Source organism: Procambarus clarkii, chromosome 9, assembly GCF_040958095.1.
Source record: "Procambarus clarkii isolate CNS0578487 chromosome 9, FALCON_Pclarkii_2.0, whole genome shotgun sequence".
NCBI classification, from domain to species: Eukaryota; Metazoa; Arthropoda; class Malacostraca; order Decapoda; family Cambaridae; genus Procambarus; species Procambarus clarkii.
Genome location: NC_091158.1, coordinates 20213969 through 20239001, shown reverse-complemented (window position 1 = coordinate 20239001; position 25033 = coordinate 20213969). Strand labels below are relative to the sequence as shown.

Sequence of the window (25033 nt, the reverse complement as noted above, 5' to 3'; positions counted from 1 at the left end):
CATTATCTTAATGTAAATTTTTTGGCCATCAGGAAGTAGAAGAGCCAGTGAGCAGCACAGTAGCCAACCTCATCTACCAGTTTGGTCCCTGGCGTCCCATTGATCCTTTCAATGTATTCAGACCATCTCCAACTGGTTATCCTACCACCAAACCAACTCCTCCTGATCCCCTTGTTCGAAACAATGCACGCCCATTCTTCAGCCCTCCACAACCATCAGCCATAGCCTCTAAACCTGCAGTCAGTATTGCTGCTAGGGACTCTACGTCAACATCACCCAAGCCACCAACTACAGCTACCACCACTACCACTACAGTTACTCCTCCCACCTCTCCAACAACTATTGTCACCACAACTATGTCAGCCATGCCAGTGCCAACATCAACAATTTCTTCACTTTTCATTGAGCGAGTTGGTATTGCTGGAGAAGGCTCCGGTGCTACAGACAACAGAATGATCACAACCAAAAGAAACCCATCAAAGGATGACTTTCAGGCTTTCTTGGCAGACTTGCTCTTCTTCACAACACCTCGGCCTCACTCAGCTGCTGGAGTGACTCGGTCTCAGCTCCAACTACCTCATCATGTACCTTCGTCAGCTGGATCAAGCTTCAGTGGCAATCAAGGACAACCTCATGCCCAAAATTATTCTCCAAATATTGAAAATGCACAGAAAATCTTGGATCATAATAGAAGACATCAGTCATACTCCACATCTCATTCATCATCTACCAGTAACACGGCTACAACTATTTCTATGCAAACACCTGGAGTACCTAAGGTGACTTCTTACTCTGGTGTCAGGGAACCTTTATCTCCCAGACCACCACCAGTAATCCAGTTCCCACAAGATAAGTTCAGGTATCCAAGTTCCTCATCCCCTATATCCACAACAGGGACAACGCGCTTCAGCATCTTCGACTTTCTCACCACTCGGAAGCCTCTCATACTAAATACTGAACTTGTAACATCCACCAGTACAGACATAGAATATGGATCAACAGATCACCATGCCACTCTCAACCAAAAAGATACTATACATCACTTTAATCCTGTATATATACCAACCAGTAGTAGTTCACTTGCACCTGTTTACCGCCCTGATGCACCTGCATATCCACATAACAGTGATCGTGGCACTACTGACAAGTACAGTCCTGTTTATAAACCAAGCAGAGAGTCAGCTTCTTTGAAAGATTTTCCCAAAGACCAGAATTATGTAACAGTTCCTGTAATTTCAGGTAATAATGTTAGATACATGATGGTAAACAGAACTCGTTCTAACTACCCTAATGTTGTAATTGTCAATCTACAAACTACTCCCGGGGGAGACATTACAACACCCATGACACCCGTACGTGGAGACTCGCGCAGACTCAATACCAAATTTCTTGAAGATGCATTTAAAGTTATTTTGCAGAATTTTAACTACCGAGGTGTTAATGGGGAAGCATATGCTGATTCCAGTCAAGGCTTCTCCAACAGACGAGGCAAACCAATTGATTTGGATGTGCCAGACTCATCAGCTCCACTCTTTGATAGCGATACTCATGAGTCCATCTCTCTCTGGTCTTTCTTGAGAAACCTGAGTCAAGTGTATCTGTCAGACCCAGCTATCATACAACAACTGCATTATTTTGAAAAAGCTGCATTAGAAGCTGTAAATAAAGAGACATTAACCACAGAAAGACCATTACAATCAATAACTCCGATGACAACGATGCCAACACCTATGATGTCTTTCTTTCAGCATCTTCAAGGGTCGGCGGACCATAGCGATACATCTACGACGCCTTTCCTCAAGAATTCTAATGTAGTAGCAAGCCAACTTCCTGAATATACATACATCCCTCTGCGTGGAGAAGCAATAAAAGGGCATGCTAGTCCATCACCTCCTAAGATGGGTACTGTCTTAAGGAATAATCCAGAAATTGTGATGCTGGAAGACATTTCTTCTCAAAGCTCTGTGCCTGCTCAGCCAAAGGTTTCATCTCACCCACATCGATCAGCAACGTCTTCACCATATACAACTCTTTTCATGACGGGTGTTAAAGGGAAGAGCTCCTCAAACCCTCAAATCATCAGTGTCTCCAGCAGATCTCCTTCAGTTTCTTTCCCTGGTTCTCCCACCACTAACTCCCCCATCCATACATTTGTATTAAAAGATGGACAGTCAATGGAAGAGCTTCTGCAAGAAATTTTTGATACCATATCATTAGAAGAAGAAAACGAAACTCATCCCTCCACTGATGCACCAGATTCAGACATTGAGACCACGACTTCTGAGTCTGAGACAACTTACCAGACGACTAACACTGCTGACAGTCGGAATAGTGTTTTGGAATCCATTAATCAGATTATCTTTCAGTATCTTCAAGACATGACCAATAACCCAGAAAATCATCTTAATCGGACTCTGACCTCAGCACCCACATCCACCCCATACCCCACCACTCCTCTTATAGAAGAACTTACTAAGTCATTTACCATTCTTGAAACAACAAGACCATCTACCAACATTGAAACTACTGAAACAAGCACAACTGTCGAATTTACCAAACCTTCCACCACCCACAATTATAATCTCGAACTGTTCCCTGTCATGACGCGTCCCATGTCTCCAATAAGAACCACAACAGCAAAACCCTATGAAATTTTGGACGATGGTGATAATGAAATCAAAACAACGGTGATAGGCAATGGAATGGTGTCGGGAGCAGAAGAGAGAACAGAAACGTCTGTGGATGTGTCGTACAGCGTTCACACTGGTACCACAGAATACGTATTCATGAATAATCGCACAACTTCAGGTACACAATATATTTTTATTCAGATATCGTTTTCAAAAGAATATTTCATATACAGTATACTGTACTTGGTGTATCAATTGCCTTAGCTATTACTACCTAACAATTTTATTGTCATTTTAAAAGAAAACTCATCATTAAACATAATATACACGTAATTCTCTTCACTGTAAACTGACATTGCCCTTAGTTGATGCATGTTTATGGTGTAGTTAATATTACTGATTTATATATTAAATGGAATGAAGTTCTACCACTGTAACATATGTTGTTCATTTATTTGTTTAACATATTACAATATGTTTTATGGGAAATAAAAGGGGTTTAATTATCTTTGTGGGATTTTCAGATAATTAAATCTTTTTAATCCCCATACAACATATTGCAATGCTGTATGTTAAACAAATAAACAAATATAATTTATGCTACATTTATTAGCGTGAAATTTATACATTTACAAATTAAAATAATAAATAATATATATATATATATATATATATATATATATATATATATATATATATATATATATATATATATATATATATATATATATATATTTATATATATATATATATATATATATATATATATATATATATATATATATATATATATATATATATATATATATATATATATATATATATATATATACTATATATATTGCCCACATTTTCATGAATATAAAGGTGCAACTTGTGTCAGCTTTATCAATAGTACTGTACTTGTACTATTTTATATTTTATTAAAAAATATGTTGACTGGAGTTAGCTTTAGTAACTGAAGGATTGAATTGCTGTGAAATGCTTATACTGTATCTTATTTTGCCTAATAAAGGCAAGCAGTTGAGAAAATGTAGGTATTGGCAAAATATGTTGTTTAACAAAGTTTTTTGACAATTGTATCTTATTTTGTTGACACCATCAGTGTGTCAGAATCCATCACAGTTCCAATGTGGGAGTGGAGAGTGCATTTCTGAGTTCTCTCGCTGCAACTTAGTGCAGGACTGCCGCGACAATTCAGATGAGATGAACTGTACTTGCTCTGACTTCCTCAAGAGCAAGTTCCTCAACCGTAAGATCTGTGATGGCATCGTCGACTGCTGGGACCACTCTGACGAGTCCAATTGTGGTATGTTACAGCGCTACTTTGTGCTGCCTGCACTATAAATTCTTAGAAATGGAAATTAAAATTTTGGATATCTGAAATTTTATTACAATACAATACAATACAATACAATACAATTTTATTTAGGTAAGGTACATACATACAATAAATATTTTCAAGGATTGTTTAACTTATAGGTATAGCTAGTACATACAATGCCTAAAGCCACTATTACGCAAAGCGTTTCGGGCATGATAAACTTAAATGACAAGCTTAATACTAATTGAGCATAATGAGTAGAATGAAAACAAGAAATGAAAACATAGATGAAAAAGCAGCACAAATACAATTATGTCGACAAACAGCGCTCTTTAAAGAAAAAAACAGACATTGGTTGACAATAGAAGGGTAAGGTAGGTTACAGGGAATTTATTAGGTATAGCTTCACTTTTAACTTAAACTGGTTGAGAGAGGTACAGTCTTTAACATGGTTGGGAAGGTCATTCCACATTCTGGGCCCCTTGATTTGTAGAGCATTTCTAGTTTGATTAAGTCGTACTCTAGGAATATCAAAACTGTATTTATTTCTGGTGTGATGCTCATGGGTTCTGATACAATCTTCTATGAAGCTTTTGAGATCAGGATTGGCATTATAGTTTAGCGTTTTATATATGTATAATACACATGAGAGAATGTGCAGTGACTTAATGTCTAACATATTCAGAGATTTAAGTAGGGGTACCGAGTGGTGTCTGGGGCCAGAATTGGATATTGTCCTAATAGCAGCTTTGTGTTGAGTAATTAGAGGACGTAAGTGATTTTGGGTAGTAGAGCCCCAAGCACAAATACCATAGTTGAGATATGGATAGATAAGGGAGTAATAGAGAGTCACCAGGGCAGGGCGTGGTACATAATATCTGATCTTAGAAAGAATGCCCACAGTTTTTGAAACTTTTTTTGATATGTTTAGAATGTGTCCCTGGAAATTAAGCTTGTGGTCAATGAGAATGCCAAGGAATTTGCCATCTAATTTGTTACAAATTTGGGTATTGTTTATTTTGAGATTTATTTGATTAGAGGATTTATTGCCAAACAGAATATAAAAGGTTTTGTCAATGTTAAGGGTGAGTTTGTTGGCAGTTAGCCACAGATGGACTTTATTTAGCTCAGTATTTACTGTGGCATTTAGAGCAAGGGGATCAGGACTGGAGTAAATGAAGGCTGTGTTGTCAGCAAATAGAATTGGTTTGAGGTGTTGGGAGGCATTTGGAAGGTCATTAATGTAGATGAGAAAGAGGAGAGGGCCAAGTATGCTGCCCTGGGGAACACCAATGTTGATGGGTAGGGTGGGAGAAATTGTATTATTCACAGAAACATATTGGAGCCTGTCAGTAAGGTAGGATTTGAGGTATTGTAGGGAGTGTCCTCTGACTCCATAATGATGTAATTTAAGAAGAAGGTTTTGGTGGTTGACAGTGTCAAAAGCTTTACGCAGGTCCACAAACAACCCAACAGAGAACTCATTTTTATCAAGAGCTGTATGAATCGAGTTAAGCATACTAATAAGTGCATCGTTAGTATGCACTTACTTATTAGAATCAAATATTTGATGACTTCACTTCCACATCTAAAATCAGTGATGCTTGAGTTTAAAATCATCACTTGAGTGTTGTCCATAACATAACTAAATGTTTTAGTTTAGTTTATTTCATTTATTATGCACCCCATACCCATCTTGTGGGCGGTAGTGGAAAGAGTTACAGAGGCACATAATGGGCTCAGGGACTGAACCCCACAATTCATTTAGCTAAGCAAGTTACAATCTTGATGACAATGTTAACATGCATACAAATGTTGGCAGTTCATTAATGACTAGTAACCCTCCCAAGCTACAACCTTCTTCATCCTTGACAGACTGGTGCCAGCCAGGTCAGTTCATATGCTCTGGGTCGAGCCAGTGTATCGAGCAGAATCAGGTGTGTGATGGCACAACCGATTGTGAGAGTGGCGACGATGAGAAGACCTGTGTTACCCTTGCACCGGACTTGCCCGCTGCCAACTCCCTCAACTATCATCACGAAGGTTAGATTATACTAGCAGATTTTCTAAGATTTTCACAGTTCATGTTTATGTATATACAACATTATACAGTATTTGCATTGAAGCCTGTTTATGGGGTTTACCTCCACCACTTCTTACCCAGGTACATCAGTTCGTCCTCATAAACAATGACCAGGTGCTCATTAATCTAACTGCCAAATCCCCATTTATAAATGAAAAATACTTTACACACGACTCACAATTGATGACATTCGAACTTTCCCAGTGTTTTACTCACTTCTTCTGTTCAAATTGCACCTATGTAAATGCTTCACCCATGTACAACAGATACAAATAATTGCCAACAAAATCTGAACTCGTAACCTAACCTAGGCCTAACTATACATCAAATTATAATATAAAAAATAATAGTAATTTATATTTGATAAAATACTGCTTTTGAATACACAGTACTGTACTGTACGTTGAAATTGATGAATGCATTTTTAGGGTCAGCTGAAGCTTTGATGAGCATAGCCTGAGGATGGGGTCGGGTGCATTCTGCTCCTAATTGTCCTTACAAGAGACGAGATCTGACTCTTAGAACTTCTTTCTAGGTATGCTAGTGGTGTCCTGTCTTCCCTATAATCTTTGTCATATAAAGCTTGGAAACTATTGATGGTTTTGGCATCCCCCACCTAACACATTCTTTCAGTGTGGCTACAACATTGTTTGAAAAAATTAGAACTTTCATTATTTTTTCAGCATTTTCATTTCATTAGCTTGAATCTATGGCCTCTTGTTCTTGAAGTTAAAGGTTTCAGAAATTCCTTTTTGTCAGTTGTGTTGATTTCTATCAGTATTTTGTATGTAGCAGTCACCTTTGTGACTGTCTATTTTCAAGCTTGGCATATTAAATGCCTCCACCCTCTCCTTGTAGCTCTTTTTTTTTTGTTATTACAGTATTATGAAAATTTAATTCTTCTCGAGTCATTTAGTAGCATGGCTTTGCATGCTTTAAAGTTCACTGATGTACATCTCAGGATATGGACACCACACAACTGCTGCACATTCCAGTTTTGGTCTGATGAATGTCATGAACAGTTTTAGTATTTTAACATCTATATTTAAATGCAATTTTGAAATTTGCTAGTACTGTATAGCATAGGCTCCTCTCACAACACCTTTTATGTGTTCCTGTGGTGACTGTTTACTATCCAAAACCACCCCTAGAGCTCTTTGTCAAAGTTCTTTAGTGTCTTTTCACATAGTTTATAGGTTAAATGTGGCCTGTTTTCTTTATTCCATGTGTGTCTGTCTGCTTCATGTTTGCCTTGTGAGAACTAAAAAAAAAAAATACATGAATGTCAACACTGAAACACAGTATCTGTATCATCCCTGGAGATTATTGATGTTTGAAATGAGGTGAAGATAAGTATGTAATGTTGTTTGAGACATTTTATATACTGTATCTTCATGTAGACAAAAGCTTAACATTAAATGTATGAACAGACATTTTTCTCTGAATTTAAACAAATTTTTGCCAGTATTAATAGGTTGTTACGTTGGCAGGATATCTTATGGTCCGTAAGAAGGGGGTCTGGGGAAAGCTGTGCCTAGAAAACTTCGAGCGTGTCACCTCCCGAGCTGACACCACATGGACTGTATCTGATCTTGGCCAGGCCGTCTGCAAAACTCTTACTTTCAAGTAAATATTTGTCTTTTTTGTCTTACCTTGTAATACAGTACTGTACATCTGTTTTTGCAGTATTTGCTCCAAAATGATTTTTTAGACCTGGAAAAGCTTTGACAGCCAAATGTCATTCGGAGAGAGTCTGCTCTCAATTGGGTACTGTTTCCATTTCTACGTCTATTTTTGTTCAACCGGTAATAAATAAAATTAATTAGTATACTGTACCACTGTAGTAATAAATGGTTTGGAATTGGTAATGAAAAAATATGAGCCTGGCATAAGACCTCTTCTATATGATCACTTTCTTAGCTATGAACTTTTTTGTGATCACGTTCATACTGGAGCTGCATTATATAACCCATGATCATTCATTTTTTTAGTCTCATAACCTCACAGAAATCATTTGTCTATTTCAACTTCTCCTCATAAAGGAGTATTACTAGTACTCCTAGTACTCCTAGAAACTGTTTTAGCAACGATCCAACTGACATGCAGAAAATATCACTAACTTTTGTCCTCAGAACCTGAATTGCATGAATAAAAATGTATTGTGGCTGAGGTGATATTATAAGACTGAGTTTAGAACATTTACATTTGCTAATAATTGTAAAACTGCATAATAGCAGTAATGTCAGTTATAGTTCCCCTAATATTTTTTATTTACTTTAACAGCGACTTTACTCGAGTAGAGCGGCAGGAAGACCAGTCACTGATCACCCGGGCAGCTCCTCGACTTCCACCCAGCTTCCCAACCACCATGGCACGGACAAGTGCTCCATCCATTGCCACCACTCCAACTTATTTTGAAATTCATGTCACAAACTCGCTTACACTGCCATCACGTGCCAGATCACTGTCCCATGAAGGAGATTCTGCCACTGACTTAAGGTTGTCGCTGGAGTTCGAAAAGACGAGTTGCCCAAAGAAGGACGTGGTGAGAGTAACATGCTCTAACCTCCAGTGTGGCATGAGGCCTCGTGCTGTCAGCCACCGTGCTAGGTAATTAGTATTTATCACTTATATTAATGCAGACTTCAAGGTACTTGACTTTCTCTTCGTCAATTTAGGTTTACATACTTCATGGAGTTCAACATTTTAACATCCGAGTATAGGAATATAGTAGCAGATATTTTGTGATTAATCCTTACTGTTAGTCAAGGCATTAATAGAGCCAGAAATTTTCTAACAGTTGTAGTGTCCAGAGGAATTAGTAATGGTATACAGCACACCATTATTGGGGACAGTTTACATGTTAAGCTTATTGAGGGAGGTCTCCTTTGCCAAAGTCCAGGCTGTCTGTGCAGTCACCCAGCCAGTGTACCCTTAATATGACTGGCCACACTACACACATCAGATACTGACTATAGGGACAAAGTCATACCTCAATGCCTAATGGGTTTACAGCTCAAATGCTGATAATGAGGATTGAGGGATTTAATATTATGTACGACACATCTAGTAACCAGTGTTTTACTTATTTATAGAAATTAAAAATGTGATCCTTTCACATATACTCTACATTAGCATAGTACAACAAAATCTAACAAAGTAAGAGACCAAATGGACACGATAAGAGAGATGTTAGCATATGGTGTATGTAAAATGCGGCATTAAGGGTGCATGCAGGTATTGTTAAAGAATGACTTTTAGTGGGTGTACAGTGGACTGAGATTAGAAAACAAAAAGATGACGACCAAGATGATGTGTGAAGATAAGTAATATGGCAGACTCGCATATCACCTTATCAACGGGTAACTATTGTACAGTAGTGGACTAGTTCATCACCGGACAAGACTTGAGCATCTTCTCTCTCTCTCTCTCTCTCTCTCTCTCTCTCGCTTCATCTGACGTCTTTATAACTATCACTAACATGATATACATGACTGTCTCTATCTTCACAAAAGACCATCAAACACACGTTATTCTCACTGCAATAGTTGAAATGACAATCTGTATCATTTCAGCCTCATAACACACTAGTATGCATTTATGTGCATGATAGTGTGTTGACACTAAAAAAAAAAAAACACTTAGGTAATTACACTAGCATGCACAGAGATGCACAAGACTTAACAATACTTATCTTTCCTGTCTGTATTGCAATTCATATTAATAGTAGCACATACTTTTTGAGCTTTACATTAAAACCAAATTTTTGTTAAAGGAAATGCTGGCACTTTACTCATTAACAAATCCACTATCAATGAAACTTTAGAAGTTTACTAAAAAATTCTCTCGTGATAAGTACTCCCAAGAGCACATTTTGTGCATTGTATCATAATTTTTTATGCCACGAGAATTTATATATGGGCTATAAAAATGTAAAGAAAAATGTTGTGTCTAGCACTAGCTGCATAAACTAAATGGATGTTTATGTGAGGATCAATTTCACCTTGGATCAATATCATAATTTTTTATGCCACCAGAATTTATATATGGGCTATAAAAATTTAAAGAAAAATGTTGTGTCTAGCACTAGCTGCATAAACTAAATGGATGTTTATGTGAGGATCAATTTCACCTTGGATCAATTTCATCTATCAGTGTGAGCAAAGTGTGTCAAAATTTTGGTGTGAATCAAACCGCAGCATTTTCTTGATGTGTATGCCAGTTAAAATTATATTGCTTTGACATTTGCTTGTGTCTATATATAATATTCTCTATGAAGCATACTGGCAATTGTAAAAGATTTCTTACATCATGTTATCATACTTTTAGATAAAAATGTTAAATTATAACAGTTTAAAGTTACTGCAGTCACAGGTTAACATATTGCCAGTTGTGGAAAACATTGAACAGTTTGTGCCTGTCTGTTTATAATTAATTCATAATCCTCTTCCGTTCTTGTAATTTCCCTGTAGGTTTCTTCTTCTTGATGTATACTCCTTCTACCATTGAACTTTGCAGGTATTACAGAAGTGGGAGTCTGCGACAAGCACGGTAGGTACTCACTCTTCAGCTTTGCCCCAATATTAGCCCTCTCTACTGGGAACGAACTAGAATAAAATAACTAGTAAAATAAAGAATAACAGGTCAGGATCCTGTCTGGTTGTGATGTCATGACTCAAAACAAAATTATCCAACAAAACGTTCTGTTGTGATTTGATTTGCAAGATAATTATGTTTAGTGCAACCTCTTGCAAAGTTGGAGAGGTATTTTATATAGGGATCTAAATAAATACCGATTACCAGAATGTCTTAAGTGTGATGTTATAATCAAGTCTTGTCTGGATTATATACTCAGCCTTGTCCTCTGAGCTCCACTCTACACATTCATGTATTTTATTGCATTACAAGTTGCTTGGCTTTCCTTCTCTGTCTATACTATAATTGTAATCCCAAATATGATTTCAGCACATTAAACCATGTTGAAATCATTAATTGTATAATTTTTAGAAAGGATAAAAAATCCTTCTTATTGACTTGGCATTAGATACTTTAAATAAATATTTATTTTACAGTACGTACTTTTTTTTAGGAATCAATGTAGCGGAAAGTAGTGTCCTAAAAATATTTTTGCCCAAATGCAAATTTTTCTTTTATAATTTAGAATTAGGTTTAATCATGAATATTATAATTACTGTATTTAAATGTACTGTATGTAATAATATATTTAATAGTATCAACAGTTTATTGCTAACACAACCATACAAACTAACAGACTGAAGGTCAACTGTTAATGACAGTCATTAACACATGCATGTAGCCACTAATGAATAAGCTTAAAACATAATTTGTCCTCTTCCAATGAGAGAGTAAAGGTGTGGCAGAGCCTGAGCAACTATAGTAACTTGGCCATCACATGACATTATATGATGGTGTGGGTCACACCGGCATACAATTCTTCTTATTTAAATACATGATCCTTACTATGGGTATCAGAATTAACTTCCCTCAGCATGTTATGGCACTTGGTAGCTCCTCTTACAGAATGGTTCTTGTTATTGCTGTCTCAACTCTTCCCTCAGCTCTTCCTCTTACTAGTCTCTTGTACTAAAAGATAGGCAGCCTTGATGACAATCTTATTATGGATTTGATTAATACTGAATGTGTTAGACTCTTCCTAATAGACTAATGCATTTCTCAACATTGCTCTTCAAGAACTGCTTATGCCATTACATGTTGAGATGAAACAGTAGACTTGGCTTATGGTATGTTAAATACTGTTGTAAGATTACTTTCTATTTATGTTTCACTATTTTTAAGCAAAAAATCAATGTGGTGACCAAAACTAATTTGTGTTTTAAGAAAATTTATGTTATGAATAAATGCCATGTGCTAAAAAATTTAATTATAGGAAGATAGTTGTTGTTTGCAAGGCTTTTAGTTTCTCACCAATTAACTTAATTTTTCACAATTATGGCGGCAGGAGAAGTGCAGCTGCATATTCAAATCAAATCAAATCAAATCATATTATTATAACACCTCATGATTGACTAAGGTGAATCCATCTCAGCAACTGTAGTGGGGTTGCAGGAACCTTCAATTGTTCTAATTTAAACATACCTGTAGTTATAAATGTAAGTACTAGTACTGTAATATAAAATATTGCAATACTTATTAGCTGCTTCTGAATCACTACAAAATGTTTTTTAACAAAATATTGCAATGAAAGCATGCATTTAGGCAGTTTGGGGGAAGGAGAGTGGATAAAGAAGCAATGCTCTCTCGTCCCCAGAGATGACAAAAATGACTGAATAATAAGTACAGAAAGCATCCTGGGAGGTTCCCTCATAGGTCCCCAAGCTAAGTGCTGGTCAAGACAAATCATAGGGAGATGCACAAGACCTGTGCTGTAGATCTGTGCAGTATATGTGTATGCAATTTCCCAAGTGTAGTTAGAGGATGAAAGCTATGCTAGTGGTGTCCTGCCTTCCCAGTACAGAATACTGTCATATGACGCTTTGAAACTAATGACGGTTTTGACATCTACCGCTCTCTCACTTAACCTGTTCCAACTGTCTACCACTATATTTGCAAAAGTCAACTTTCTAATATTTTTCTGTGGGGAGCCCCTTCGGCTCCCTGGAGCTATTGAGCTAATATGCGATATATTAATCTAGGGCATTAATTATTTATCTATTTATTTATATATATACAAGAAGGTTAGTCAATGGAGTTCAGCCTACCGGGGACCATGAGCCAGAACCTGGCCCCCCTCAGAGACAGAAAGCAATGGCCTCTGGAAAACCTCACTGTGGTTGGGGGTATTTCATCTTGTATTTAAAAGGGATTATAAAGTTGAAAGCATATCATAGGCTCCTTGCACAATGTCCTTCATGTGGTCCTCTGGTGACAATCTACTATCCAGAACCACCTCTGATAGCTTTCTTTGGCAGAGTTTTTAATGTCTTTCCACATAATTTGTAGGTTGTGTGTGTCACATTCCATAACATGGCATTTATTCACATTAATTCTGTATAAAAATAAAATAAAAAATAAAATAAAATAAAATAAAATAAAATGTTTATTTAGGTAAGGTACATACATACAATAAATTTTTACAAAGATTGGTTGACTTATAGGTAGAGCTAGTACATACAATGCCTAAAGCCACTATTACGCAAAGCGTTTCGGGCATGATAAACTTATCGTATGCTAAGTGTTGCTCCATATATTTATTTTGTCCAGGTCTTCTTGAAAGGCATGACAAATCATATAATTATCTTATCTTCTCTAATAGTTTAGCATCATCAGCAAACAGCTTTGTAAAACTGTATTCCTTCCGGAAGATCATTTATATAGGCACTGAACAGTACTGGTGCTAGATCTGAGCCTTGTGGTACTCCACTAGTTACATTTCTTTAGTTTTGAAATATTGCATCTGATTACTGGCCTTATTTTTCAGTGGGAAAACTTTTCAGCCATGTCAGAAATTTTCCTGCCACTCCATAGTGTTTTAGCTTCCAAAACAATTTCTTGTGTGAGACTGTCAAAATCCATTTTTTAGGCCCAGAAAATTGCAATTGACCCAACCATTTCTTTCATGGTAAACCTCTGTGGTTCTATCATAAATAAATAGTGTATGTAATTACTTAAGTGTATGCAGATATACATACTTTCACATGTATTAGTGTATATTCACTAAATTGTATACATTGTATGTCCAGGATTGTAGGTGGCAATAACAGCGGTCCTGGATCCTGGCCGTGGCATGCTGCGCTCTATAAGGAAGGAGAATATCAATGTGGCGCAACACTTATCAACAGCCGATGGCTCGTTTCTGCTGGCCACTGCTTCTTCGGGTAGGTCCTCTGAATACAGGGTTTTGAAATGGTCAAAAGATTGGCAGATGCAGTTTATGCTGACAAATGTTAGGTTCGGAGACTAAGTAATGGATAGTTACAGGATATCAGCTGGATGGTGTTGAAATTGCAGAGTCTGATTGCAAAAAACATCTGGGAGCCATGGTTAGTAAGAAATTTAAGCTAAAAAATTAATGCATACATGTTCCAAATAAGGCAAATAGGATATAAAGATTTATTTTGTAGGAGTGTTAGTAATGAAACACCTTGTGTTATTCTTCAGCTATATCTTACGCTATGGGTGGTGCAAGGGCATGAGTGGGCACCTTTATATGCTTATGGTATTTTTGGTATTTCACTAATGTTCCAGCTTTGGTTTTAAGTGAGTGAATTGTGGATGTAATATCTGTTAGACTGACTGGTAAAAGGAGGAGAGAGTTAGGATAGCTGCCAGTGAGATATGTGAGCAGTTTATTTCCCTGTCTTCTCCAGACATCAGCCCATCTGTCTATTTTGTAGATTCTCTCCAGTATACTGTATTGTGTTTCTTGAAATCGTCTCTCTTGATTTTTCTATCTAATGACATGAGGTTCAGTTTTTTTGTGTATTCTCCTAAGTCATTTCCAGCTCTGGGGCCAACGTAGAGTATGTGTGTATTGGAGATGTGCATACAAAACCATAATGTATTGGATAGTGCCGTACCTAATATTTCCTCCTTCTGCAGGGCCACCGACAACTACTGGGTGGCACGGCTTGGGGCTCTGCGACGTGGCACAAAATTCCCTTCACCATACGAACAGCTCAGACACATCACCCATATTTTTATACATCCTGAGTAAGTGCGCTCTCTCTTTCAAGATCATTAAGTGCATACATGACATCTTGGTTTTTAGATTTTGGACCACAAATTTACATAAACAATAGTTAAATGTTATACTGTACTCTACATGTACAGTACTTTGATGATGATAATGTAAAGGACCATCCTCTATAGTAAAATTCTGTAAAATTCTTACCAATGACTGTACTTATTATATAAAATCATTCGTTACTATCATGCAGTGAAATTTTTAGATCAGAAAGAAACAAGAGCAGATGCCCATTATATGTACTTGCTAGTGTGTCCCTCCTGTGCCAGCTACCCAACCCCAGTTCTGAGGCTGTTGTGTTCAGTGGCAGTTGATCGACTCTGGCTCCATCCTTCGAGCAGTGCTGTGCCATATGGTGTTATTCTGCTGTGTGGTGATGTGCAAGAAAGGAGTAATTCCAGAAGTACTGGGGCTGCATGAGCCTAGGGCCACCTTCCCTAGGTGCCCCTGCAAGTACTGCCCTTGCAGTTTGGGGTTACCTTCCACAAACTGTTCAGGAACTACCTCCGCAGGGTTTTTTGCTGCTCGGTGATTGCCCGCCCTAAGGGTCAGCTGGGTTTTTTCCTACCACTGTTTGGCCTTGGGTAAGAAGTAGTATCATTGCTGGCTGGGGTGCAGTGTACTGTGCAGCTGTCTTATAATACACATAGAGGCCGGTTCTGTTCCTCCTGGAGAAGTTGTGCCTGACCTGGTAGATGGTAGACATGGACTGCTTCCAACTACATGGGGGTGTCTATAGGCCATTGTATATTCTTACAAAGCAGCTAACACGCATAGCATTTCAACAGAACCATTCAAGCAGAATTCTGTTATATCTAAATTAACTATTATTAACCAAACCACACACTAGAAGGTGAAGGGACGACGATGTTTCAGTCCGTTCTGGACCATTCTCAAGTCGATTGTGAGAATGGTCAAGGACAGACTGAAACGTTATCGGCCCTTCACTTTCTAGTGTGTGGTTTTGTCAACATATTTCAGCCACGTTATTGTGACTCCTCATCTGCATAACTATTATTACCTTTATGGTGAGGCTTGCAAAACAGGATGATAACAGTGTTGTGTGTGGGGCAGGTACGAGGACACAGGATTCATTAATGACATTTCGCTGTTGAGAGTAGAAGAACCTGTCAAGTTCACAGACTATGTGAGGCCTGTCTGTCTCCCACCCCCCGGTGCCCCTGTTCGTCAAGGCCGTCTCTGCACTCTTGTCGGCTGGGGACAACTCTTCGAAGTTGGCAAGATATTCCGTTAGTATACTGTACTGTATTTGTACTGGCTATAGCATATTATGTAATAGGGTTTTTGCCGATTATAATCATGATCAGTCATTATCAACTTTAATTATCATTATTATCATTCTTGTTTCTTTGCAGCTGACACACTTCAGGAGGTGCAGGTTCCATTGATCTCCACATCAGAGTGCCGCAAAAGGACGGTGTTCATCCCATTGTACCGCATCACTGATGACATGTTCTGTGCAGGATATGACAGAGGAGGGCGGGATGCCTGTCTTGGTGACTCTGGTGGACCTCTCATGTGTCAGGTACATACTCATCTTTTGTGTTTTGCAATGTAGGCAATTCTGAGCAATGACTTGGCCAGGAGCACCCAGGACACTTAGCACTTCAGACTCTTATTGATAGAACTTGTTCATAACAGTGTGCTCCAATGATGGTACAATGTTCCTTCATTATCACATACTTTTATCTTTCCTGGGGGTTTTGACAGATGTATTACCGGTTGCATTCCATTGACCACTATTCTTCTTGTACGCTTGATCCTCAAGTGGGTACCCAGGGACCCCTGGTTGCTTCCCTGGGTCCTTGTATGTAAATTTTACATATTCAAAGGTGTGCCTCAGTTTCCACACATAGGCTTGGGGTTCAATGGTACATATGTTGCCTGTCTTCCAGGCTCACACATGTTTCTGTTCCTCAGGTGCAACTCCTGTTTGGTGGTATGCTTTTTAAGTTTCCCAGGAGTTTTTCATGGCTACTTGGACCACTCTCTAAGCACCCACACCACAGTACCACATTCCAAGTGTTTTGTACTGTTCTCTGTTTGTGTCCTATGTTTCACAAGAACAATCCTCATGTGTGTGTCCCAGGAGATTGCCCAAGCCCTCCGAAGGTGGTCTTATACATACTCTCTAGGTGCAATGTATTTCTTGGGTACATCCCCTTCTCTTGGCATGTATCTGGTTTCTTGGGTTTGTTTTTTTCAGGGGGAATATACCCCCAGCTCTCTGGGTATATTCCCATGAACATTCCCTAATTGTGTGCCCTGACTCAATGGCCTGTGGTTTACCCGATTTGTGTAGGTTTCTGGGCATATTTTCTGGTTCTCTGTGGGGCTCCTCTGTGCTCCTGTTTAGTGTCCAGGTCTTCCAGGGTTTTCCCTACAGCCTTGAAGTGTACCCCCCTCTTTCTCCAAGTGCATTTATAGAGGTGTTCTAGTTTCTCAGACCCTATGTTCTAGGTCCCAAGGTCATTGCCTTGGGTCCCCAGAGTTGTATTTTGTACTGCCCGAAATTGTTAGGTTGTTTTGTTTGGTTTCCTTCTGTGGGCCCCCTCTTTTTTTTTTTTTTTTTTTTTTTTTTTTTGCTTCATCAAGAGATTCGGGGGTTCACTGATTCCTTGGTTGTGTGTCCCAATCACTAATGGTTTACCCCAGGTCATTAAGGATATTACAAGGGCATCTCTTGGACCTCTCTGGAGAATAGTATAATTTCTTGGGTGTTTTAGGTTTTTTCTGGGGCTACAGCACCATGTTCACTGGTTGGCTGCCCAACTCCCATGGCTGGCATCTGTAGGTGGTGTACCCTGAAATCACCTCACCCAGGTAGTTTGCTTTGTGTTTTCAGGAAGGGGGCTTTAGGCATCCTAGGGGTTAACCTGATTACCTGTTGGGAGCATCATATTCCCTTTTTGTTCCCCAGGTTCCCCAAGTTTGTATTCTGGGGGGGGGGGTTATCTGATCTGGTCAAGTTTCTTCCCCAGTTTTCCAGGTTGGGCCATTTCTGGGAAGATTTTACTGTACTACCCCTTCTGTTTTGAAGATTGCTATATGGGTCTGCACTCCAAATTCTTTGCTGAATTCTCTCTGGACCTTGGTCTTTCTTCTCTGTTTCTCTGTCGAACCCCCTGGACCCCCAAGAGGTGTGTTTTTCCTACACTTATGGTGTTTTGCCTTGTTCCATAGATTTGGGCCTCATGGCCCCTGTGTTTCCTAGCTTTCCCAATCTAGATTCTCTGATTCCTGTGGTTTCTCCCTGCCTCCTCGAGTATGTGTTTTGATTCAGTTTTTTCCTGGGCCCTGCATCCAGATCTAGGTTACTGGTTTCTTCTTTTTCACAGCAGTTTGTTTACATTTAACACATGTCAATGTGACAATACTTAGTGAAGTATAAAAAATTATTGGATTCTATCTCATAGCAAAACTTATTTATAATTATTGTTCACTATGATAAACGTTGAACACTTTTCTTTTCTCCAACTGTTTCTATTCACCTAGCAGTAAATAAATTACTGCTTTTAATCAACTATTGTAAGGTTCCATCCCGGGAAAAGTCGGTAGTTCAACTTGAGGTGTGTGATATTGTAGGAGCCTGATGGTGGGTGGCAGCTGGTAGGAGTGACCAGCAATGGCTATGGATGTGCCCGCCCACACCGCCCAGGCGTCTACACCAAGGTAGTCAAATACCTTGATTGGATGAACCAGGTACTGTACTATTTGTATATTACACTTAACCTACTCTATCCTATATATTATCAGTCTTTTTCCACTAAAATCATTGTAACAATACAAGATTTACATTTATATTGAGGATTTTAAGTTAAAATTAAAAGTTGGGCTTGGCTCCTTATTTAAATAAGGTGGCATAATGGTCAGTGCAGGCGGAACACACCCGAAAAGTCCCAGTTTCAATTTCCATGGCAGAACAAACATTTGGGCTAAACTTTCATTCAGCTGATGCCTCTCTTCACCTAGCATTACATAGGTATGTAGGAATTAGACAACTGTTATATGTAGCATTCTGAGAAAGGTCAGTCATTGGTCTTGAGAGACCTGAATAAGTCTAATAGGTTTAACATTTTTATTACCTATTTTATCTCTTTCTTTTTCATCATTTTGAGTGGTATGATTATTGATATGAAAATACTGTAGTATTTCTTTTTTTATTATGAATACATATAACAAACAAGATGAGAACAGAAATAAGTGTTAGAGGATGAAATACAGAATTAAATTTATTGTATTTTGCAAGTAAATTACATAAAATTCCTTGGTTCTATCAACGATGATCCCTCTCCAGGGGAGCATTTATAGCCTGGTATTTAAAATACATGACCAATAATTTTTTTTTATAAAATACTCAATTGTGCTTTGGTTTTCACAAGGAATTTTATTTTTGCAGGTTTTCAAAGAGGTCATTATCTAACAAATTTTGTTTATAAAATACAAAAACATATTAATTGTTTACCTACATTTCTGCCTTCAGTGGGAACAAAATATTTCTGAGCCATTAGGTTAAAAATAGTGGATTAAGTGTGTGATTTATCTCCCAAAGGTGATGGAGCTGACTAAGAATGAGAGGGTGGTGCCGGTGTCAGTGAGGTGTGAGGGTCGTCGGTGTCCACTCGGCCAGTGTCTTCCCCGTACCAGTATCTGTAATGGTTTTGTCGAATGTTCTGATGGATCTGACGAGAGGAACTGTGGCTAGATATTACAATTCATCGCACCTTTTTTGGTACATCTTCATCCAATTATGTGGTCCTGAATGGATTTTTTTTGTGTATGTGTCTGATCAACCGACCTACTTTTTCATATAGTACAGTAATATGATTTACTTCTACCGACTTACTCAATGTGGCCTCATTTGGTGACATGACCTTACTTCATTGTGTAACTCAACATGTGAAGTGACCATACTCAGTGATGTATGTGCCTTGTTTAATATTCCAAGTGAGGACATGTGAGTTGTTATTGGCCAGTACCACCCTTAGCTGCAGCTGCTTGTTAGCAATAATTATCTTCAGACAAGCTAACCAGAATACCAAATAATAGCCCACCATCTTTGGAGTTTTGTTAAAAAATTATAGTACTGTGTAGTCACAGATTTTTATATGGAAGTGTCTTGTAGTGTAGTGAACACTCTGAAATTACCTGAGATACTCCAAGTAATCTTGGAAATTTGATCACTATGTTACCTAGTTGACAAAATTATATAGAAATCATAGAAAAACAACAAGCGTGGACAGCTCAAGACATCTGGATTTATTGACTGGAACAGATAAAATAATTGTGTGTGACAATCAAGTAACAAGACATTAATTTGTCTACAGTTGCAATGTTTCAAGATGGGGTTATTCTTTTCCATCATTAATTTTTATAGTGATTAAAGGGCATTACAACCATGACATTACAGAAGCTGCAATGTAATCCATAGCACCTCTAGTAAAAAAAATAGTCAAAATATTTAGGACGCTCGCACCACAAGTGATGTGAACTCATCTACATATGCTGTGGCTTCTGAGTTATCATCCTTCAACACAATGTGCTAATATTAAACATATTAAGTTATTCAATTTATCCAGATTTTTTAAGTAAAATATCCCATTTTTGGCATTGTGTTGAAGGATCAAAAGTTGCAATTAAACTAAATTATTGACAATACAGTAATAATAATAATAATCATTTATTTGTAAAATTATGCACTAGAAAATGTTAGATTTCACATTAGTTGTACACTGAATGTATTTTTTATTTATGCTTCATTGGATTGACCCCTAAAGGTGCTACACATTCATCAGAAGTGCTTCAGATTGCAAAGATGTTATAACAATAGTCAAGCGGGTGGCTTCCTGTCCCATCAAGGCTGCTACAAATAGTAATTACCAAGTAGATATCGGTCACTGTCACATAACTTTGTGAAAACCTGCAATAATTTTACACCTTGCAACAAAATACAGTATGTGACTGGTAATGCAAATTTAGGAACATAGAGTGCCATTACTTGACATTGTAAATGTTAAACCAAACATGAAGCACACTGCTTCAAAACTAACGAGTTCTATCAAATTGATTCTCAAATAATTTGCGATTTATATAAAACTTTCATCAAATCCTATTTTATTTTCAAAACTGGAGCAGAAACCAGGTTACAATACCCAAGGTTATGATCCCCAAGACACCATTGCAGTACTAAAGTCATGCAGGGTATATATGGGGCAGGTTTTGCTTGATGTGCACAAACCTGGTTTCTCTGCCATACCAAGTTCCAAATTGGGCCAGTCTGAAACACCTTTGATTCTTCATTTAACATAACTGCATGAAATGTCATAGATAGGTTCATTTTGAACTCACTTTTTTTTTTTTTTTTTTGTGATATATACAAGAGTTGTTACATTCTTGTACAGCCACTAGTACGCGTAGCGTTTCGGGCAGGTCCCTGGAATACGATCCCCGCCGCGAAGAATCGTTTTTTCATCCAAGTACACATTTTACTGTTGCGTTAAACAGAGGCTACAGTTAAGGAATTGCGCCCAGTAAATCCTCCCCGGCCAGGATACGAACCCATGACATAGCGCTCGCGGAACGCTAGGCAAGTGTCTTACCACTACACCACGGAGACTACTTGTGCAACTGTGCACAAATAATTGTCATGTATGAAGTCAAAACTGGCATAACCTTAACAATATTACTTATGAATGAGAATGTCCCCTAATTTATTACAGCAACAAGTGTTAATAGTAGAATATGTATTTTTACCTGATTTACCTGAGGGGCCACTAACCCTAATGGTATTATGCCAGTGAGCATAATAGTGTGGTATGAATGTGAAAAATATAGAATTGGAGCAGTAGGAATGGCAATCTATGAAACATGTTAGAAGAGAGAGTAAGGAATGTAAAGAGTGTAAAGAGTACAAAAGTCAATAAACTGCATGAATGAGTCTAGCATACTGAGAGAGTTTCAGCATGTTGAATGAATGATGAAAGACTGTATATTCAATATGTATGTACTATGTATATAGTATATGTATGTACTGTATATTCATACAATATACAATATATATTCATACAATAATATACAATATGTATATTCAATAACAGTATGTACTGTATATTCAAGTGAATTCAATAATATGAGAGGAGGAGGAGGATGACTGAAGACTGACAGATGATGGGCAGACATGATAAATGAGTACTCAAGTCACTGCTCAACAATGGAATAAATACATTTGTATTGTCCAGCTTAGGATAATTTACAAGGAACACTGTATACTTGGTCTTATGAAGAGGAAGAGTGCTGTTGTGGATAATTTGCGGAAGAATCATTTTTGTTTATCCATGATACAGTACTATATATAAAGCATAAACATTGCCTTTAAGCTGAAGTACATACATACATACATAGGATACAAGCAGATTGTTGGATTCATATTAGTTAATTACATCACCTGAAGCCACCGAAGTATTTCAGGCATATGAATAGACGAGTGATTTTTTTAGTGTCCACAACTGCAATCACTATACAGTATTATTCACCTATTTCTTTTTACCTGGCTGATGGCTCCTTTCCATAATAAAGTGGACAATGGAGTAATGTTGATGAATGAATAAAATCCAAATATGTATGTACAGTATTAAAATTAACTGAATTACGGTATTTTACAAAGTTACTGCTTATGCAGTATTTCCTGCAGCTCATTTTAAAATTTGTATTACAAAATAGGTGAAGCCATATGTTTGTTAATCAGAAAACGTAACATGGTATGAGAAATAACTTTTTCAAGTGGGCCATTACTCTTATCAGTACTTATATCAACCTACCGCATCACCTATTCAGCTAACTCATGTACAGCCAATACATAGACATCCCTTGTTAGCACAGCTACCAAGATTCTTTTTGGTGACTACCATATACAAGTACCCCTCAGTGGCATCAGTATACAAATGACTTAATTAGTGGCAACTGTGCTACATAGGGATCCCTTAGTGGCAACAGCATACAGTTAAGGACCTATTGTTACTGCAGTAATAGCACACCATTTAGGACCTCTAGGTGGCAACACCATACAATTAAGGGCCCCCTTGGTAGCATAGTAGACTTGGACCCCTTAATGGCAGGAACTATTCAGTGGTATCAGTATACAAGTTAGACTGAATACAGTACAGTATATAGCAATGGAGCTGGGCATTAGCATTTATGTCTGATGTAATGCAGGTGAGATGAACTCCTTTTAACAAATCCATTACTGTAATTCAATCTTTTTCTCCAATATGGCAATGTTTTAGTATTACATTTCCGGTTAAATAGGAAGAATTTCTTAAGAGTATGTAAGGATTAAATTGTTATTGATTTTATTTTTGTGTGAAAGTGTTGTGAAGTTGCTTACAACTCATAATGGGTATGGTGTCTTCACAGCCCCAGTGAGTACAACTTATCGTGTAGCCGTTTTCACAGATAAAGTTGAACCGAATCTCTCTCACCCACAATGTAGATTACGTCTTGAAACAAATTAATTTATTTGGAAATAGACGATCTTTTACTGTTATTACAACTGATCAAGAACTATATGCATTTTATCACATGTGCAATAGAAAATTAAGTTCCATCTAATACCATCCGAGTTCACACACTTATTTCTTGGATGTGGGTATTTGTTTTGGTCACTTATGTAATGTTCTTATTAATTGTAAGATAATCATGGTAATATTTCTGTTCATGATTCACTGATCTCATGTCTCATCAATTATCACCAAGTCATGCATCATTGTGTTCATGTTGTGGGCAATTATTTCAGTACTGCACCTGTACATAGAGCCTCATGCCCCATTACATAAAGTCTTGTGCCCCATTACACAAAGCCTCATGCCCCATTACATAAAGCCTTGTGTCCCATTACATAAAACCTCATGCCCCAGTATATAGATCATGCCAAAGTTTGGTGGGCATAGTTTTTGTGATATTGTTATTATTTATTAACTTACAATAAACATTTTTAAATTATGTGGGTTTTATTAAGAAAATCATTAAAGTGAAATAACTTTATAGTTTATAGTGTGAGTGTATATACATCTAGATGTACTGTACTCACGTAGACATGAGTGCAGGGTTGAGCATCTAATCTACCTTTTTATTCCCTGGTCAGCCTGGTTGGCCGCTGCTAATGAGGTGAAAATTCCCTTAATTGTTGTTTTATCATCGCTGCAGAACACCAAGTCAAACACACCCAGGGATGGGTTTTTGTTCTTGATGTTGCGAATGATCTTGCTTTCTATTTGGTCAGCAGTTATCCATTGTTATCCTCGGTCTTTAGTGGAGCTGGGGTATGGGTTGAGATCGATCTTGTGAAAGTCCCCTGTGTAATAGGGGAAGAAGTGAGTGATGCTAAAACCTAGTAGTTTTTATCACAAGTGGATAAAATAAAACTAGTTTTTATCATTACTGGAAGTAGTGAAAAAACTGTTCTTGCTGCTAGGAACTGCTTTGGGTAGTTTAGATAGAGGTGGTGCTCTGTGCGAAGTGGGAGTTCATAGGCCAGGAGTTTTTCTAAGTTCTCCGCACATGAAAAAAAGAGCATGACATCCTTACCTTCATGTCTAATGTCAATGGGTGTGATAACAGCCCCATCTTTTTGGATCTTTAGAATGTTTTTAGAAAACTCTTTCCAAAGGCATGTCCATCTAAGGGGGTAGCCCTAACTTTATACCGTTTGGGACGCGTTGTGTCCGCCTGGGGAATCTGCTCATGGCGAGGAGTGATGCCGCTCTGCTGTCAGTTCGGTGGATGGATTAATTGAAGGATTATTTGATTGATTGATGAAGATTAAGCTTCCCAAGAAGTGGCATGGGCATGAATAGCCCATAAGGAGGGATTAATAGATTGATTGATTGACTGATGAAGATTAAGCCACCTAGGAGTTAGCACGGGCATGTAAGATGTGGTTATTGTTTTAGATTCAGCTACTCTGAACAAAAAGTTTCAAGTAGCACAGGCTATGGTGAGCCCGTAGTGGGCTTACCTGACACAGGAGCAGGGCTGTACTGGGGATTATTCGATTTATGAAGATTAAGCCACCCAAGAGGTGGCACAGGCATGAATAGCCTGTAAGGGGATTATTCGATGATCAATTGCTTATATAATCGATCCACACCTCACCTAATAGGTTTGAAGGAGTGTTAACTGTAATTAGGGAAGAGGTATGAGTTTTGTTATTAGTGAATTAAATAGACGTAAGAAACCCATCATTTAAGCTAATG

At 37.8% G+C, this 25033-nt stretch overlaps 1 protein-coding gene across 2 annotated transcripts in view; it reads left to right on the top strand.

Annotated features, from left to right (window-relative positions):
- The window catches only part of LOC123766281 (uncharacterized), a 126387-nt gene extending 102607 nt beyond the window's left edge, over window positions 1-23780 (top strand). The window contains exons 11-22 of one of the 2 annotated variants that reach the window (XM_069321254.1): window positions 33-2808; window positions 3736-3939; window positions 5830-5997; window positions 7528-7663; window positions 8321-8647; window positions 10556-10588; window positions 13759-13893; window positions 14618-14728; window positions 15837-16012; window positions 16139-16308; window positions 18369-18485; window positions 19336-23780. In XM_069321254.1, the coding sequence (XP_069177355.1) occupies window positions 33-2808; window positions 3736-3939; window positions 5830-5997; window positions 7528-7663; window positions 8321-8647; window positions 10556-10588; window positions 13759-13893; window positions 14618-14728; window positions 15837-16012; window positions 16139-16308; window positions 18369-18485; window positions 19336-19488 (4506 nt within the window). In that variant the 3' untranslated portion in view covers window positions 19489-23780. The remainder of the gene's footprint in view (window positions 1-32; window positions 2809-3735; window positions 3940-5829; window positions 5998-7527; window positions 7664-8320; window positions 8648-10555; window positions 10589-13758; window positions 13894-14617; window positions 14729-15836; window positions 16013-16138; window positions 16309-18368; window positions 18486-19335) is intronic. The other variant, XM_069321255.1, reaches the window with a different exon arrangement.
- Window positions 23781-25033: the final 1253 nt, after the last annotated feature.